We start from the raw sequence: 16,256 nt of genomic DNA, 5'->3' as shown, positions 1-16,256 counted from the left end.
CCTTCCCAACTTAAGAATTTCAACTGCAGACAGGAAACAACAGTTAATGACAAAAGAGAATCAGCAAGGCACAGAGCACATACTAACCTGAAACACCGACTCCTGTCATCCATGCAGAATCTCCAAATTACACAAATATATAGAGGTGGCGGTAGATGGACTTGCTCTCCTCCTTCCCTACTCCAGACCTTCTCCCACCACCTTCCAACCCACATGGTCCTCCTCCAAGACCTGCATCCATCTCTTCCTCGGCCTTCGACGTCTCCTCCTTCCCTACTCCACAGCTTCTCCCACCACCTTCCAACACGCAAGGTCCTCAGGTCCTCCTCCAAGTTCTGCATCCATCTCTTCCTCCGCCTTCGACGTCTCCTCCTTCCCTCCAGTCTTCCCTACTCCTCAGCTTCTCCCACCACCTTCCAACACACATGGTCCTCGAAACAAGTGCTTTTGATGATCACACTATTCTTTAGCCTCTTCCGTGGGTGCATAAGCTGAAACAAAAGACAAGTTTCTGAAGAGTCCTTTGAGCCTTATCTTGCATATTCTGTCTCCTAAAGGCTCAAAACCTAAATAGCTTCGTTATTATCCACCCTGCCATGTCCATTCCACCTCACCTCCTCCAATGCCACCATGTCCATCCCATACTTCAGCACCTCCATCATTTTTCCTACCTTCATCATGGTTCTAACATTCCATGTGGCCATGGTCAATGTCGCAGTTCGCTTCTGAGTCTGTGAACGTTTGCCAGGTCCATTACCAAATGATCCATCCATCCGAGGCTCTTTTGAGAGTATCCTAACAATATTTGTTTTCCGGGGTGGGGTTGTTAACCCCAAGCCCAACCCCCAACCTGGAGGACCAGGGTATCACTCTTAGTCTGGCTCATCGCCTTAGACCTGTCCAGAATGGGTGACCCTACCAGGAGCTGAAGCTCTGGCCGGCATAGCCCTAAGGGTCATTTGAGCACGCAAGCCTCCTCACCCAGCAAAATTTATTTGCCTTCGACAAGGTGGTGATACCTTCAGGAGGAAACAATTTAACTATTTAATAAAACTAATCCATTTAACAAACCACAAATAATTAAACTATTTAACAAAATCTTAACAATTAAGTTATTTAACAAAATACTAAACAATTTAAAAATACTAAACTATTTACTAAAAGAATTTAACAAAAAAAATTTCAACTAATTTCCTAAAAACAATATAAGTACTGAATTGAAAACAATTTAACTATTCAATAAAACTAATCTATTTAACAAGCCACAAATAATTAAACTATTTAACAAAATCTTAACAATTAAGTTATTTAACAATTTAACTATTTAAAAATACTAAACTATTTACTAAAACAATTTAACTATTTATGTAAATGACTATTCTATACTGGTATGGACTTGAGATCTTCCAGAATCGAAGCATATAGATCTTCGTCCATTTCTGGGATCTGGAAAGGAAATAAACATTGGAATCAGAAAATGAACTGGAATAATGGGGAACAAGTATGGAAACACATGCGGCGAATATCTCGTGGAAGGCGATCTCTATGGCTGTGGTCACAGTGGCACTGACATCAGTCGTTTCGGCCGAACTCGCCCGATCTTTTCAAACCAGTTGGAAGGCACGTGCGTGGTCTCAGTGCAACCGATCTCATCGGCCGATTATAGCAGATGTCGGACGGTGATCGGGCGAATTCAAATCAGTTTGTTTTTTTCGGCCGATGTATGATTCATGTGAGAGATACAAAGATGGACTGTGAAAAATTGATAAGTTTGGTGCAGGAAAGAAGAAGTTTGTGGGATCCGCGATGTGGTCAGTATCATAATAGAGATGTAGCTCGGAAGCTGTGGATTGAGATCGCCACTTCATTGGAAACTACAAGTAAGTATTGAAATTATTAACATACACAGATATACAACCATCACACATTATAATTAATTATTAATTCAACCATCACGCAGTGTGTTAACAATTGAATTGTCATTTCTGAAATAATTAACGTAACCAACAAAGTTTTAAGGTACATTTGTGACAAGAAAATATTGTTTAAATGCATCGCGAATTTCATAAGCTCTCCGTGATGACCGATTGAAACGTCTTGTAGAGTTGGCCTGGTCACTATCATTGTTTTCATGGGTTGCGTTGGTATCTGATAATACAGACTCACTTATTCCTTATGTATCGATTACGATATTGTGCAATAAGCAAACGCACTTGACAACAGTATCAACGTGACTTCGATGTAATTGTAGTTCCGTCTTGAGGCATCTCCATTTGCTTACTAAGATTCCGAAGGCACATTCGATTGAGCGTCTAACTCTACTCGGGCGATAATTAAAAATCTCAGTTTCGTGGTCATTATTGTTCCCAGTAGGATACGGTCTCATCAAATATTCCTTTAATGGATATCCTTGATCACCAAGCAATACATGAGGCACACTAACATTTGTTCCTGGCAGTGGTTTATTGGGTGGTACGTTGAATGAATTATTTTCCAAATGATGATAGACACCAGTTTCCATGAAAACACCACTATCGCTCCTTCTTACATATGCTCCTACATCCACGGTTATAAATTTATATTTAGCGTCTGCGATGCCTTGAAGATGGATGGAGAAATTTTTTTTTTTGTAGTTATAAAACATGGAGCCAGATTTAGGGGGACATTTTATGCGGATGTGTTTCCCGTCAATGCTTCCTACACAATCAGGAAAATTCCACAAACGCTCATAATCACTTGCAATCTACTATAGAAATTTGTGATTAGTCGTTGTCGTCAACCAATTTGTCGTCAACCAATTTGTCGTCAAAAAATGATGCCATCAAAAATATCACCTTATATTTGTTTACTCGGCATTGTTGTGGAACACAACAATGCCGAGTAAACAAATAACGCTTCACTACCAAGCCAGTCGCATTATCACTGCTCCAGAAGCAGCACGTCGCATTATTAAAAATTGACCGACATCTGGCCTAAAACATCAGAAAAGTGAAAGAAGAAGTTATCAAGTATTTGAAGTACCAACTCTAACAACTCCTACAAGGTAAACTGATACTTATTCAATATATTACGATTACGAAAGTATTATGAAAACTGACTTTTGATCGATTTTAAGACAAAGATTTGCAGGGGTGGGGCTGGACGTAAAAAGTTGACTGAACAAGAACTGTTGGCCTCTGAACAGGGACGTAAAGAAGTACAACATCAGACCTATTTAAGAAATAAAGAAAAGCGAAAGAAGACTTACATTGATAAACGACACCATATTAACGACACACATAGAAAAACAGACGAAGATTTGCAAGGGTGGGATTGGACGTAGAAAGTTGACTGACCAAGAAGAGTTGGCCTCTGAATAGGGACGCAAAAACTTAAACATCAGACATATTTAACAAATAAAGAAAAGCGAAGGAAGACTTACATTGATCAACGTAGAAAAACTTATTCAACAAGAACAGAAGAGCAGGAGGAAACAAACGAAGACTTGCAAGGGTGGGGTTGGACGTAGATCCAGGCAATACTTTTAAATGAGAGGCACGTCAGTAATTGTGTGGTGGGCATTTTCTGTGGCAATAATTAACTGTGAGCGTGTAATTAGTTCTGTGTGATAATTAGGCAAGTACTGGCTTATACCTCACGCCTTGCCAGGTTCTTTTATTCTATAATACGTATTTCTAGATGTGGATACAAAGATTTTAAACGAGTTTAATTTGGCTAAAAATAGGTTCTTGAATCTGCTCAAAAATGTGCAGTGGCGTTGCACTTATATTTTCTTCTGTGTTTCACTTTACTAAATGTTCAGGGAAAGTTATCTTACATCCCAAATAATTCTGCTGGATAAATGTTCCTTGAGTCCTTTGAGATTGCCACCAAACAATTCAAAATCCCAGTTCGTCAATTTGTAGTTTTTGTTTTCAACAGGGACATTGAAAGTGAAAGTACATATTGAAATGAAGCTCAAAAGGACCATTTTAAAGCCAATTCTATTAACAATCACACATAATTAAAAATACACCTACAAAATCATCATGTGCTCGAATGTTCAGATATTTCTTAACTGTATAGTTAAATTGCCATTTTGAATTTTCTCTTAAACACATTTTACTACACCATTTACATAGATTAGTGCTTTCAGAAATTTATGTTGGGCCCAAATAATTGTTGTAATCAAAAGGAGAGTTGACACTAACCTCATCGTCAATAAACTGTTGGATTTCAGCATTCTCACTGGCGTCCAAAAATTCTGCCAAACCAAAGTCGTCATCAAATGGCACAGGAACATTTTCGTCGTCGGCCACTCTGTCTCCTGCGCATGACGGTTCGACATACATTGGTGGATTAATGGGCTGCAACGAATTAAACAAAATTCTTGTAACTTAAATTATTGATACAACATTCGATATAATAGTACGATGTCAGAAGACCCTGACAATAAAGAATCAGATGCACATTTATATCCAGAATGATAAAGTCTCATCCTTCATTGCAGTGAACGTGATGAATTTTATGCAGATGCACTCTTCCCAAATGGGATGTGATGAAAATGTGACAGAGGGTTTTGATGTAAACCCAACAGAAATGGTTAAGAGCAATAAATGTTTAATTACAGGTGATTTCAGTGCTCATGTAGGAAATGATGTAATTCTCGTAGGTCAAGTAAAATGGCGACCTGTGTATATTTAATGTCCATATAAATATAAACTACTTGTAACATGTCTTTCCTTTCAACGGCCAGTTTCTTTTTAAAATACAGAATTAATGTTTAAAACTTAGGGCAGAGTTTTAGGGATTTAAGTAGTGGAATCTGCTAAATAAATTCAACTGCGATGCGTTCTTCCAAACAGGGGCAGACTTACTTTCCTACTCACCCCGATAATCCAGAGTTTACAGCAGTCATTTTTCACCTCTGACATTCCTCACTCCTTTGTTTTCCATGTGCAAGCGACAGATGTCAGGCAAGTGCAATGACGACGTCTTACCTTTGATGAACTGACACGTTCCCTGCCTGTTGTCTCTGCCCGTTGATGTTCACGGGCAGGCAGGATACGGGCTCTCCTGGTCTTCACCCTGCTGACGCGTCGCTTCGCAGACTGGCGTCGCAACATTTTCTTCCGGGCCTTTGTGCGGAGAATCTTATTTTCGCGGGCCACATTGGGGTTGTAGACATAATCTAAAAACCGAAAGAATGACATTCAGATGACAGCATTCCGTACACGGTTGTTTCTGATCCCGTCATTTGACATCAGAGAAGAAAAATCAGTGACATTCATAAATCATGTATTACAGAAGAACAGAAACAGTACAATGTATTTTGATCATATCTAATTGCAGAATTAAATGTTTAAGTTACTCCATTTTAATATTATAACATCTCGATGCGTTTCGATATCTGGGTTCTGTTGCCTTGACTCATAAGTAGATGAAAACGTTTCGGAGAAACTGTCTCCAGCTTTCCTCAGCTTTCTCGTCGTCTAATATAAATATCTCCATTTCCCCGCATAGCACTACAGCCCTGAAGATTGTGAAAGTACCTTTCTCCAAAACGTTGCATCTACTTATTTGCCATGAAAGCTCCTGATAATACAAAATTAATATTTCCATTACAAATATTAAAATGAAGCAAACATTAATAACACTTTACAGTCAGGTCTTCCGTGTTACGTACTGCCTCAGTATCGAGGTTGAAGTCTCTTCAACTGGTACACACCCACATGACTTTGAGGCTTTCACGGCGGTGGGAATGAGGATGATGATTATATTCTGGATTTTGGTGCAGTGTAGACGTAGCAGGAAAACAAAAAATATATAAGCCGTCTGTACCTTTGCTGATTATTACCACTCCAGCTATGATCAACTCAAATCATAAAGCATGTTACTGAAGAATAAAGACTCAGCAACAGGTCAGTCAATCCCAAATATATCTGAATCGGTGATGTCTCTCAAAATTCTCGGGTACATTTTTTGAAAGTTTTCTGACGTATAAGAGAGCTGCTGCTTATTGACTTTAAAAGAAAAATTACTTACCAGGATATTTCTTCCTATGTTCTTCATCCGCCTGGCGGGCCCGAGCAAAATACTCTTCCTTGTCCTTATTTTGAATAGTCCTCCACATACAGCCAAGTCTGCAAATAGAAAAAGTGAAACTTGTAAGAATACAGGCAGGTTGCAGGACGAACATCAAGGGTTGCAGCTGGGTAAAGGCAAAGGCAGTGGTGTTTGAGAGCGCTCAAAATGTTTCACTTGTTCTCGACGATCAGAACATTTTCAGTAAATGGAAATAAGATATCCAATTTCAAATTTCACCTCATGCATACTCTACCCAGTGTGCATTGTAGTGAAGGACGATGACATTGTGAAGCAGTTCAGGACGATTATTCCTAATTGCATGACGTAAGTTATTCTGCAGAGAGGACATTTCCGACACAGATTGGCAGGATTTGAAGAAGGTGAAGCTGATGGTATTCGCCGTCTTCCTCGTCGTTGGCAGTGAGTACTTGATACACTAGGACACTACTTTGAAGGTTGCGAGTCTTAATGTAAGAATTGTGATTTAACTCACACTGATTTTTTTAATCACAATTGAATTTTTCGAGGATTAAAGAACGAAAAAAGGTCATTCCGTAATGTGTCATTTTTTCTTGCCTACTATACCTACAACCATTCACACCTACCTGATCTGACTACGCCAATCGGAGGAGTATATCGTGCCCTTTCATATGTATATTTTGGACTTACTTCAATATAACGTGTTTGTCCCCAAAAAATTAGTTGACATGACTTTTTAAGTACACACATTGCTTACCTTAAATTAATTTAAAATACCTTAAAATATTTGTAATTACACCATAAAAACACAAAAATATTATATAGTTATACAGTGTAGGCCAGTCAATGTTGAACATAACATAAAGTCATAAAAACATGTACCTAATTTATATTTGTGTTATGTTGTCAATTATCTTCACTTTTTTAAATTGTTTCCCAAGTGACAGCATTATGGAAATAAAAAGTACAGTGGAATGCGATTCATGTAAAAGATTTTGTGATATAATGTCATCTTTCACCAAAAAAGGCACAAGCTAAATACGCTCATCAGAAACCTCAAATAATAGGTCTGCTGAATTTGAATGGCTTTGAAAACAATTTGTCTTTCACAAATGCTCTGCACATTAAATTATTAACAAGTAATTGTCCTCAAGTACATTTTGTATAGAAACTTACCTCACACTAATGTGCTTATTTTTTTCCCCAGGATACAGGGCAGCCAGTGTCTTTCGCCAATCATTGGCGAAGACCAGGAAGGCGTTTGGGGGGCGCGTGATTTTCTGCGCCTGTCCTATGTGTCTCTTATCTTGGTCTGAATCTGTGATCTTAAAATTTCCTGAAAGAAAAGTGGAATCCATATATAACATAGTGTAAAACCTATAAGAATCAGAATATGGTCAACAGTATAATAGAACATGGCTGTCTCCAACGTACGTGGCCCTGCAGATCACTGAAGAGTTACAGACATACAAATCTTAAGTAATACAACATGCTGTGTTAACATATCTGAATGAGGTCTCACTAACATCCGTATAACAGAGAATATCTGAACTGTGAGTAAGAGACAAGAGTTTTGTGTTTCAAATGACTGGTCAGTTTCTGTATCCGTCAGCCGTAACGAATACATTTCCTAGTATTATTCCAGTAGTATTCAGGTAATAAAGCATGCATTGATGCACACAGTACTCAGAAAAAATTATTCCTTGGATGACATTTTACAGAAAAAGACCGATTTCCTCTTGCAGTCCTACTGACATAAATTTGAATAGTTTATTTTACAAGCTCCCTCAACTGCAGCCATTAAGTACTGCACCATATGAACATATTTCATAGGTCCCTTTTCACCACATATGACGCCTCCTCTGGTTGAAGATTGAGGAGGATGTGGCCCTCAAATATAAAAGTAGATGCAAATAAGCAGTCATAGGCAGCCAAAAATAGCGGTCCTTGACTTTATGCTGGATGGGAATTTATAATCTGTCACTGTAATGATCACACAGTGTTTTTACTCGGTGTTTCAAAACAATTAAGATTATTAGAATTGACTATATTTAATTCCACAGATCAGTTACAACCACCAGATGATTTTGTAGATGTAGAGAAACACTACAAGGTTCTTCTATGTCTTTAGTATATGCACCACAATGTACACAACAAATGGCTAGCGATATTGATTTTTCTCCCATGTGCTTTGTAGCATTGTTTCACAGACTAGAAGAGCCACACTCATTTGGCCTCGTAGCTCTGGCAAGGACTGGCATTGGTGGTCTGTAGATGCACACATTGATGACAAAGATGATTAATATATGACAATTCAGACACTATCCCACTGTAGTAATATCTGTGTCTAAATTAGGCCAACTTAATATTAGGTAATAATAATAGGTAATGAAATATTAAAGAAACAGTTGATGGTGTCACAACAGAATTTTTACAAAATTAAATGTTTTCTAGTAATGCCCATTTATAGTATTGTTTAAAGAACAGAACCTAATGGATGTTGGTGTGAGCTCATCATCTTATCATAAGATTTTTTGAATGTATTTTGCCTCATTCTGTCCAAAAATTGATAGTACTGACAATGGTAGAGATGAGAAATGCACAAATACATGCAATTTTAGTTGTAAACCTTAAGGAAAGTGACCTCGTGGAAGTGGGAGAATAATGAAAATGATATGTAAATAGTATTATTGAATTTCTCTGGCTCACGTTACCGTCCAGGGGTGGGCTGTTGGTAAACGGCAACAAACATTTTGATTCCATAAGAGCAACTGTTCCTGATTTATAAGAAAGCTTTTCAAGAGTTGTGTAACTAAAATACGTTGAATGCACACATTTACAAATTTTGAATAGACACAATTTTTATATTTCAGTATTTTCTGTCTATCTGATAAGTTATTTCCATAAAGCAACTAACTTATTAGCTTTGGTGTATCTGATGCAAGTAACAGTGTCCCAACAACAGTACTTGCTAATTTTTCCTTCCATCCAACTTGTTTTCGTTTCTTGGTAGAAATTTCACCTAAGAGATGAGTGAAATTTTATGTAGTTACTTGTGGATCAACCCCTCTGTCAAAAGTCTTATGATAGTCATAAATGATACTTTTATTATACTAATGCAATCTCAACTTATTTTAATTTAAGGTCACATTATGGAGGTAGGAGTCCCAAAATATTTAGGGAATAGGCTTATGTATATAGAATGAGAAAAAACAAACAGATCTACAAGTCGCATACCTTGAATAAATTAAACCACTTTAATGCAATCTCCTTCTGAGTTCATCTGCCCATAATATTTACAGTATCATTAAGTCTTCTGGTGAAAGATGGCAAATTAAGAAAGAATGAAAAAATTAAATTGTCATTATGGGCTCAAATTCACAATAACACTTGAATTAAATCTTAAGCTGACCACACAGAGCATGTTCACTTTATTGTAAAGCTGCCTTTTAACGTGACCAACCACTAATGTTGTAAAACTGCTTTCTCATGAATTTTCATAAGGAACAGTTGAATGGATTTCCATCAAATTGGATATTAGGGATTTTTCAAGTTTTCTGCACATTAAACTTCTTGTAAAAAATTGGCAAATATGGATATTTTACAGGATTGAAATTGTTTCTCAGGCAAGATGTTGAACATAAATTGCCAAGTAGATATTCATTGATGCAAGAATGTTATTAGCAGTAGTTGTAGAGATAAATGGACCACAAGGTTGTCTCGTGCTGTCATTTTATAACTTGGAAACCAATGGAGTAATTTTGATGACCTTTTGTACTGAAGGCACTTGTACAAATTTGCCAAACAATCCAACATGTCCTAAAGAGGAGCCCAAATAATAAAACATTTTCAATAATTGCTGTTTATACGACAGCAAAGTTAAAATATAACAATGACAGCAGAGCAAACACATCATAATCTTTACTTTCTTGGGAGGAGAGAGGTCTTACCTTCATCATCCAGGACACTGTTGATAAAGTCATCTAAGTCTTCCATTGTCGCAGTACTAGAACACACAGAGAGAACAGAATCAGCGATTAAATTCAGCCAACATACTTCTGTCTGTATTTAAAAAAATGACACTTTTGTGAAACTTAGCACCAAATTAACAGACAATTATTATCTTTGTATCACATGTTAAGGGTAAATAGACCATATGTAATGAAACTAGTGTTAATGGTAATCCATTAGTTCAGTTTGCCTAAATGAATAACTTAATGGTTATAAGTACCTGGTTTTACTGTAAGTTTATTTACAAAGGTACCTGCAAATCACCAGGTCAGGATGGTATTAACCAAATTAATTAAATAGGTCATATTCTCGTGCCCTCTAGACAAGGGCTGAGTGATCTGAAGAACCCTTAAGTAAGAATGATGTAAATGCAGAAAGAAATAATGAAAATATTAAACATGCTGCACTGCACAGCCCTTGATGATCCTGCTTTAGAGGAAGTGCAATATTCAAATTACAAAAATAATAAGGCTTCAGGTGAAGACCCTGTTGCTGACAAATGAAGAAAACATGGAGGTCAAGTATTATTTGTTAGAATATATAAATTAATATTTACGATAACAGTCCCTGAAGGAATGCCATCAGAATAGATGGACGGTTTGATATGCCCAATTTTTAACAATGGGGACGAGTATCATTGTAATAATTATGTTAATTGTGACATACAAAATTCTGTTACATATTATTCTTTGAAGACTTATTACATACATCAATGAGATAAGAGGGGTGGATGTGGATTTTGACCAATGCATCATGACCAAATACTTGTGATGAGGCAAGCAATGGGAGTGACGTTCGTTTTACAAATACGAATATTATTGGTGTTACAAGCATATAAGTTAATCCCTCTCCAAATAATGAGTCAGGCAATAAGGCTATACTATACTTTGATGTAAATTATATAGAATAATTTCTTGCATTTCAACACTGCATAAATTACATAAATATATAATGTATTTTACAGGCCTACTATGTGCTTTAATTTACTGCTCAAATACTTTCATTAACGTTGATGTTAATTTGCATTAATGCGGACGATATGGTAGGATACGATTACCTTATATTTGGTTTTACGTATTATAAGACGGAATACATTTCACATGTTTTCAGCTAATATTAAATGTCTCTTTAAATTATAATTATTGTGATGTTAAAATTTAAAACAACATTGACATCATCTTTAATGTCCATGCACTTAACATGTTTGGTATTTGCATCTAACACTAAACCTTCCATTTTCACTCATCAATTTATTATCCAGCTATAACTGGATGATGGATGTTACCGTAATAAGGCGAATTATGCTTAAAATGACAACTATTTTCCAGAAAATCAAACAACACTCACCAGTCCTTGTAGCAAGATGTTCCGGCCGTTTGCATTTGAATGTATTGGCACATCACACCAATCACAGCGATGCTCAATCATCCAATAAGAGTCGAGTACTAATAAAAAGCAGGATTTAAACTAATCTTGGTAATTAATTTATATAAAATATATTTTAAGTTAATAATAGATGTCTCCTTAAATTCGAAATTTTGTGATAATAAAATTTAAAACAACAATTACGTAATCTTTAATATCCACGTTGTTACTACTAAATATTATAATGCGGTAGCGGATGCACTCTATGGAGTACTCTAATTACTATAAGCAGAGGAGAGCACTTACTTGCTCGTTGCGCCATCTTTCGCGAATTGATGAACTTCTTCCGGTTTTGGTAGTTCTATCAATCATTTGAATTGGCATTATGATCGGCTTTTCTCCCGGGTTCTTCAAAAGTGACGTTTTAGACTCCCACATTTCTGCGGTTGTATGTTGAGGAAGCAATGAAGGAAAACTGAAAGAGAAGTTCAGGACAGTAATAAAGGATCAAGGGGAGAGGATAGCAATGTTAAGGTTCACTGATGATATTGCCCTTTTGGCTGAAAAGAAAGAAATAATAATCTACAGCACAATATGTGTGTATTCATTTTGTAGTGTGTTTCCAGGAGTCGCCATCTGACGGATGTCAGCTGTGTGTGTGTGTGTGTAGTGTAGAGTATTGTATTGGAGACTGTAATGTTGGACGTGTGTCCTTCAGACTGTGTCTCATGCGCAAGAAGACATCAAGAAATGTATACACACTTATTGTGTCCCAGAGTGCCAACAATTGTGCATGCCTCCATGTGAATAAATTTATAATATTGTGTTAATTGTCAGACCACAGATTGCAATTTTAAACTTACTTTTTAAATTCTTGTAATGAAAAATTCTAGACAATGGAAAGTTGCATACAACTCTGTTTCACAACAAAAAATGATTCCATAACGGCCTGGAGATGATGAGTGTATGAAATGCGCCCAGATTTAATTTTATATTGTTAATAATACAAAATATATTGTGTGCTGGAATCTTTGTTCTTTTACAGACTCAGTATTTGTTACAAATGGACTACTACAAGGTACATCTGATATGTATTGAATGTGGAAGTTTAAAATCTACAGTGACATTTATGCAGAATGCAGCAATTTCAAGCCGACATTTTGGAAAGGGATAGCATGAACAGATGTTTTTCATTTCTCTTTTTTCCACTCTCCCTTCATTAGACTCAAGAATCCTTCAGCTTTACAGAATTCTATTTAAAAATTTTCGTGTGAATATAAATCCATACATGTTTATCCCTGTTGACTAGTTGGCAAGGAAGGTGTGTAGGAATATCTGAACCTCTTCTGTAATTGTACAAAATAAAATCACAAACAGTCTTTTACCTTACAAATTATTAAGCCCATTATTATGCAGTTTTCACTATGCCCTATCCGTTTCTGTCCTAGGCCCAATTATCCTCATCAACGCCCTCTTCTCCTCAAAGTGAGAGACCATGGTTTTGCACCCATACAAACAACAGGTAAAATTACTGTTTTTTATATTAATCTTTATGTTCTTGGAAATCAAACAGGAAGACAAAATATTTTGAACTGAGAAGTAGCAAGCATTTCTGTAATCCAATCTCACTTCTAATTTCCTTGTGAATATCATTTTCTTTTGTTATTGCTGATCCAAAATATTTGAACTCTGTCACACTTTCAAAGGGTTAGCTGCTACAGAAGATGTGTGCTTTGGGCGTGGGGGTTTGTCAGAGGCCAGACTGGTGCACATGGCTGTGTCTGAACCTTGAGTGATAGAAGAATGTAACTTTCAATCAGGACAGTGTTTTCTTTCATCTGTATTAAATTTTGTATTATTTATTGCAACACTTCATCAACCATTTTTCTTGTGAATTCATACTGCTTTACAGGACTCTGAATATAAAACAAGAAATCTAATCAGAGTCTAAAGTATTTTGGTGATTGTGAAGTATAATGTGCAGAATTGCAATTTCGCACATTGTCCATCTTCTGAATTATTAAATACTAAGACCACAGTGTCTGGAAGCTGAATTCTGCTCTAATCTTCCAGTATTGAAGAGGGAGGATATAATTCTTTTCTTTTTTTAATCTGGAGCAGGTCTTAGGCAGGAGGGCCAAAAGATAGGATTTCTATCCCCTTTTGCTTTTGTATCTGATGACAGAAGCAGAATCCAGTTTTTCAGAATACTTTAGTTTATAATTTGGATGATGAAGTAAGTGAAATAGAATAATTTTATATATTTTAATGATACCAGAATACAGTCTGACATATTTCACTCAGAGATTGAACACAAATTTCAATATCTTATGGCAAGTCCTGACTAACAAACTACATTTTTTTATTCAGCTGTTCACGAAAATCTGTGAGATTATGAAACATCAGGCAGTGTTCATTACCACAAAAGCCCAGAATTGACCCTTATCTTAAGTCAGGTACTTCATCACTCCTGCATTCTCAAAGAGGAGAAATTCTCAACCTTTCCACATTATAACAATTTTTGAACACAAGGAAAGCTGAGCTACAGCCTAAACTGATTCCCATAAATTTTTCTATATTATTCTGCTAGAATTGAAGATCAGCTTTTGGGGAAAAATGTACCAGTCAGTGTACATAAAAATGAATAAGGAAAGTTTAATGAATTGTTCTCGGGCTACCAGCCTTGTAAGTTGCTTTAATGGAGGAAAAAACCTTACACTGTTGGTAGCCCAAGAATTCATTATACTTAGTCCCCGTGAAAGCTTCAGATCTTACACGGAAGGTATTGTCTCAATATGTAACTAACCAGTAAGGCACAGGCTGATCTACAAGTTAATCTCCATCTGGAGACATAGCCAGTTGCAAGACCCGTGCTGTGTGTCCAGTTAATTCGGCAACCTGAAATTAATTCAAGACTTGATTTAATTAACTTAATCAATGCTCTAATTTTACTGATAAAATTGTGCAAGAACCAGTTCTCCAGCTTTGGGGTTTGGCAATAAACTCTTGGAGTAAAAATACAAACTGACTCTGCCTGCAGAAGGTGGTACCGGTATTCGTGTTGTGTTAGTGGTTTGTTTGGACGACAAGATCCTGTCTGACATTTAGATGAAAAATATTTTATGGAAATACTTTATAAATTTGTACGGGGACCACAGAAGTTATTAATGTCTGTGGTTCCTGTACAAATTTAAAATATTCACCCAGTGCAATGATGAAAATAAAAGAGTTTCAATCCAAATTTAAGGATCATAATTCTTATGTTAAATAGTAAACTCCTTAACTACTAGATTAATGGCAGCAGAGATGCAATTTTTAAGAAGCAAAGACTGAAATACTAAAAGAGATAGGATAAAAAATTTAAAAAAATGAAAGAGAATCTAAGTTAAATGCCATGGAAGGAAAACTAGCAAAGAACAGAAGGAAATGGTGTGGACAATGGTTTATTAGGAATGAATAATAGACAAATCCCAAAGAAGGCTTTGAACATGAAAGTGAAAGGAATATGTTCACAATGGAGGCTGTGATAAAGATGGGAATGACAGGTTAAGAAACACAACAGAGACAGAAGAAAGGTCAAGAGGAAGAACCATAGGAGTTGTGGGTTGAGACCAAATTGAGAGGCCAGGAAAACCACCCCATTTTCTTCTTTCATTCCCTCAAGCATGGCAGAGTAAAGGTGATGGGAACAATATCAAAATAACCATAAATTACAAAGTTTGCCATGACAGTATTGGATAAACATTTTCTGAGATTTCAGGTTCTCATGTTGGTGCCATGTACTGCGGCATAAGTATGTATACTGACCCATGATTTATGATGAAGCAAATAGAGAGTGGGGGAAGAAGACTTTCGTTTACAAAATATTTGGTAATGGGTGCCTGACTGGGCATCAGGAACATCATGTTTGTGGTGCTAAACACTAAGTCAGACAGGAAGACAATAATATACAAAAGTGGCTGGTTTCACGAGCCTGTTCTACAAGAATTAAATCTCAGCCACAGGATGCTCAAAAATAAGTGTGAAATAAATCTATCTTCCAACTAAACAATTATATATGTATAATTTTAAAATACATGAAAATATCCTGAGTGAACTTTTGTAGACATCTCCCAATACAAACCGTTCAGAAATAACCAATTCATTTTCAATCCCTTCTCTATTAACATTTCATCTCACTAAAATTATGATCATTTACCTTTGTCATTGATGGATATTTCCACATAATTAGTTGATTATTTGCGTAACCATGACCTGAGATGAGTTCTCTGTATGTAGCTGACCACTGAAAACCACATACCTGTAAGAAATTTTTTACAGTGTAAATATTTCAGTGGATTCAAGGAGGTAACAAAATCCACTAAATAACCCAGTCCAAGGGGACAAATGACTGACAGATTTAAAAATTCAAGACAATTATGAACTAAGAGGATGAAAAAATGTTTAACACACATATCGAGACTTTTATTATTATTATTATTATTTATTATTGACTGCAAATGGGTTTATACCCGGTGGCAGTGACCTACAATAAGATATAAAACAATTAGACACAGCAAAACAATGAGACACTACAGAACAATGAGATACATCAACACAATGAGACAGAACAAAACAATAAAAAAGGACACAACAAAAACAATAAGACACAACAAAACAATGAGATACATCAACACAATGAGACAGAACTAAACAATAAAAAAGGGACACAACAAAACAATGAGATACATCAACACAATGAGGCAGAACAAAACAATAAAAAAGGGACACAACAAAAATAATAAGACACAACAAAACAATGAGATTCATCAACACAATGAGACAGAACTAAACAA

At 36.2% G+C, this 16,256-nt stretch overlaps 1 protein-coding gene and 1 long non-coding RNA gene across 3 annotated transcripts; one reads left to right on the top strand and one right to left on the bottom strand.

The window, feature by feature from the left end:
• Positions 1–100: 100 nt before the first annotated feature.
• Positions 101–11,494, bottom strand: LOC147873752 (uncharacterized). 2 transcript variants are annotated; one of them, XM_087349922.1, is made up of 7 exons: positions 11,404–11,494; positions 9,996–10,051; positions 7,222–7,381; positions 6,025–6,122; positions 4,980–5,170; positions 4,191–4,346; positions 101–491 (listed from the first exon to the last, which is right to left on the bottom strand). In XM_087349922.1, the coding sequence occupies exons 1-7, from the start codon at positions 11,454–11,456 to the stop codon at positions 390–392; spliced, it is 816 nt and encodes a 271-aa protein (XP_087206048.1). In that variant the 5' UTR covers positions 11,457–11,494; the 3' UTR covers positions 101–389. The 2 variants fall into 2 exon arrangements, with proteins under 2 accessions (XP_087206048.1, XP_087206049.1); XM_087349923.1 differs by lacking the exon at positions 101–491 and adding an exon at positions 1,236–1,446.
• On the top strand, positions 7,312–12,800 carry LOC147873751 (uncharacterized). The gene is made up of 3 exons (XR_015535401.1): positions 7,312–7,598; positions 11,385–11,532; positions 12,467–12,800. It is a non-coding gene; the product is annotated as an uncharacterized LOC147873751 (long non-coding RNA).
• Positions 12,801–16,256: the final 3,456 nt, after the last annotated feature.

Source organism: Zootermopsis nevadensis, unplaced genomic scaffold, assembly GCF_977971745.1.
Source record: "Zootermopsis nevadensis isolate Lab colony 2312 unplaced genomic scaffold, Znev_1.0 Znev_ptg000016l, whole genome shotgun sequence".
In the NCBI taxonomy this organism is placed as follows: Eukaryota; Metazoa; Arthropoda; class Insecta; order Blattodea; family Termopsidae; genus Zootermopsis; species Zootermopsis nevadensis.
The sequence above is the reverse complement of the archived record's forward strand: the minus strand, read 5'-3'. Positions and strand labels throughout refer to the sequence as shown.

Coding starts and splice junctions, on each gene's coding strand:
- LOC147873752 (XM_087349922.1), bottom strand. CDS start 11,456: ATGTGCCAATACATTCAAATGCAAACGGCCGGAACATCTTGCTACAAG. Junction 6,123..7,221: donor AATAAGCACATTAGTGTGAG/GTAAGTTTCTAT, acceptor TTCTATTTGCAG/ACTTGGCTGTATGTGGAGGA. Junction 4,347..4,979: donor AACGTGTCAGTTCATCAAAG/GTAAGACGTCGT, acceptor AATTCGTTGCAG/CCCATTAATCCACCAATGTA.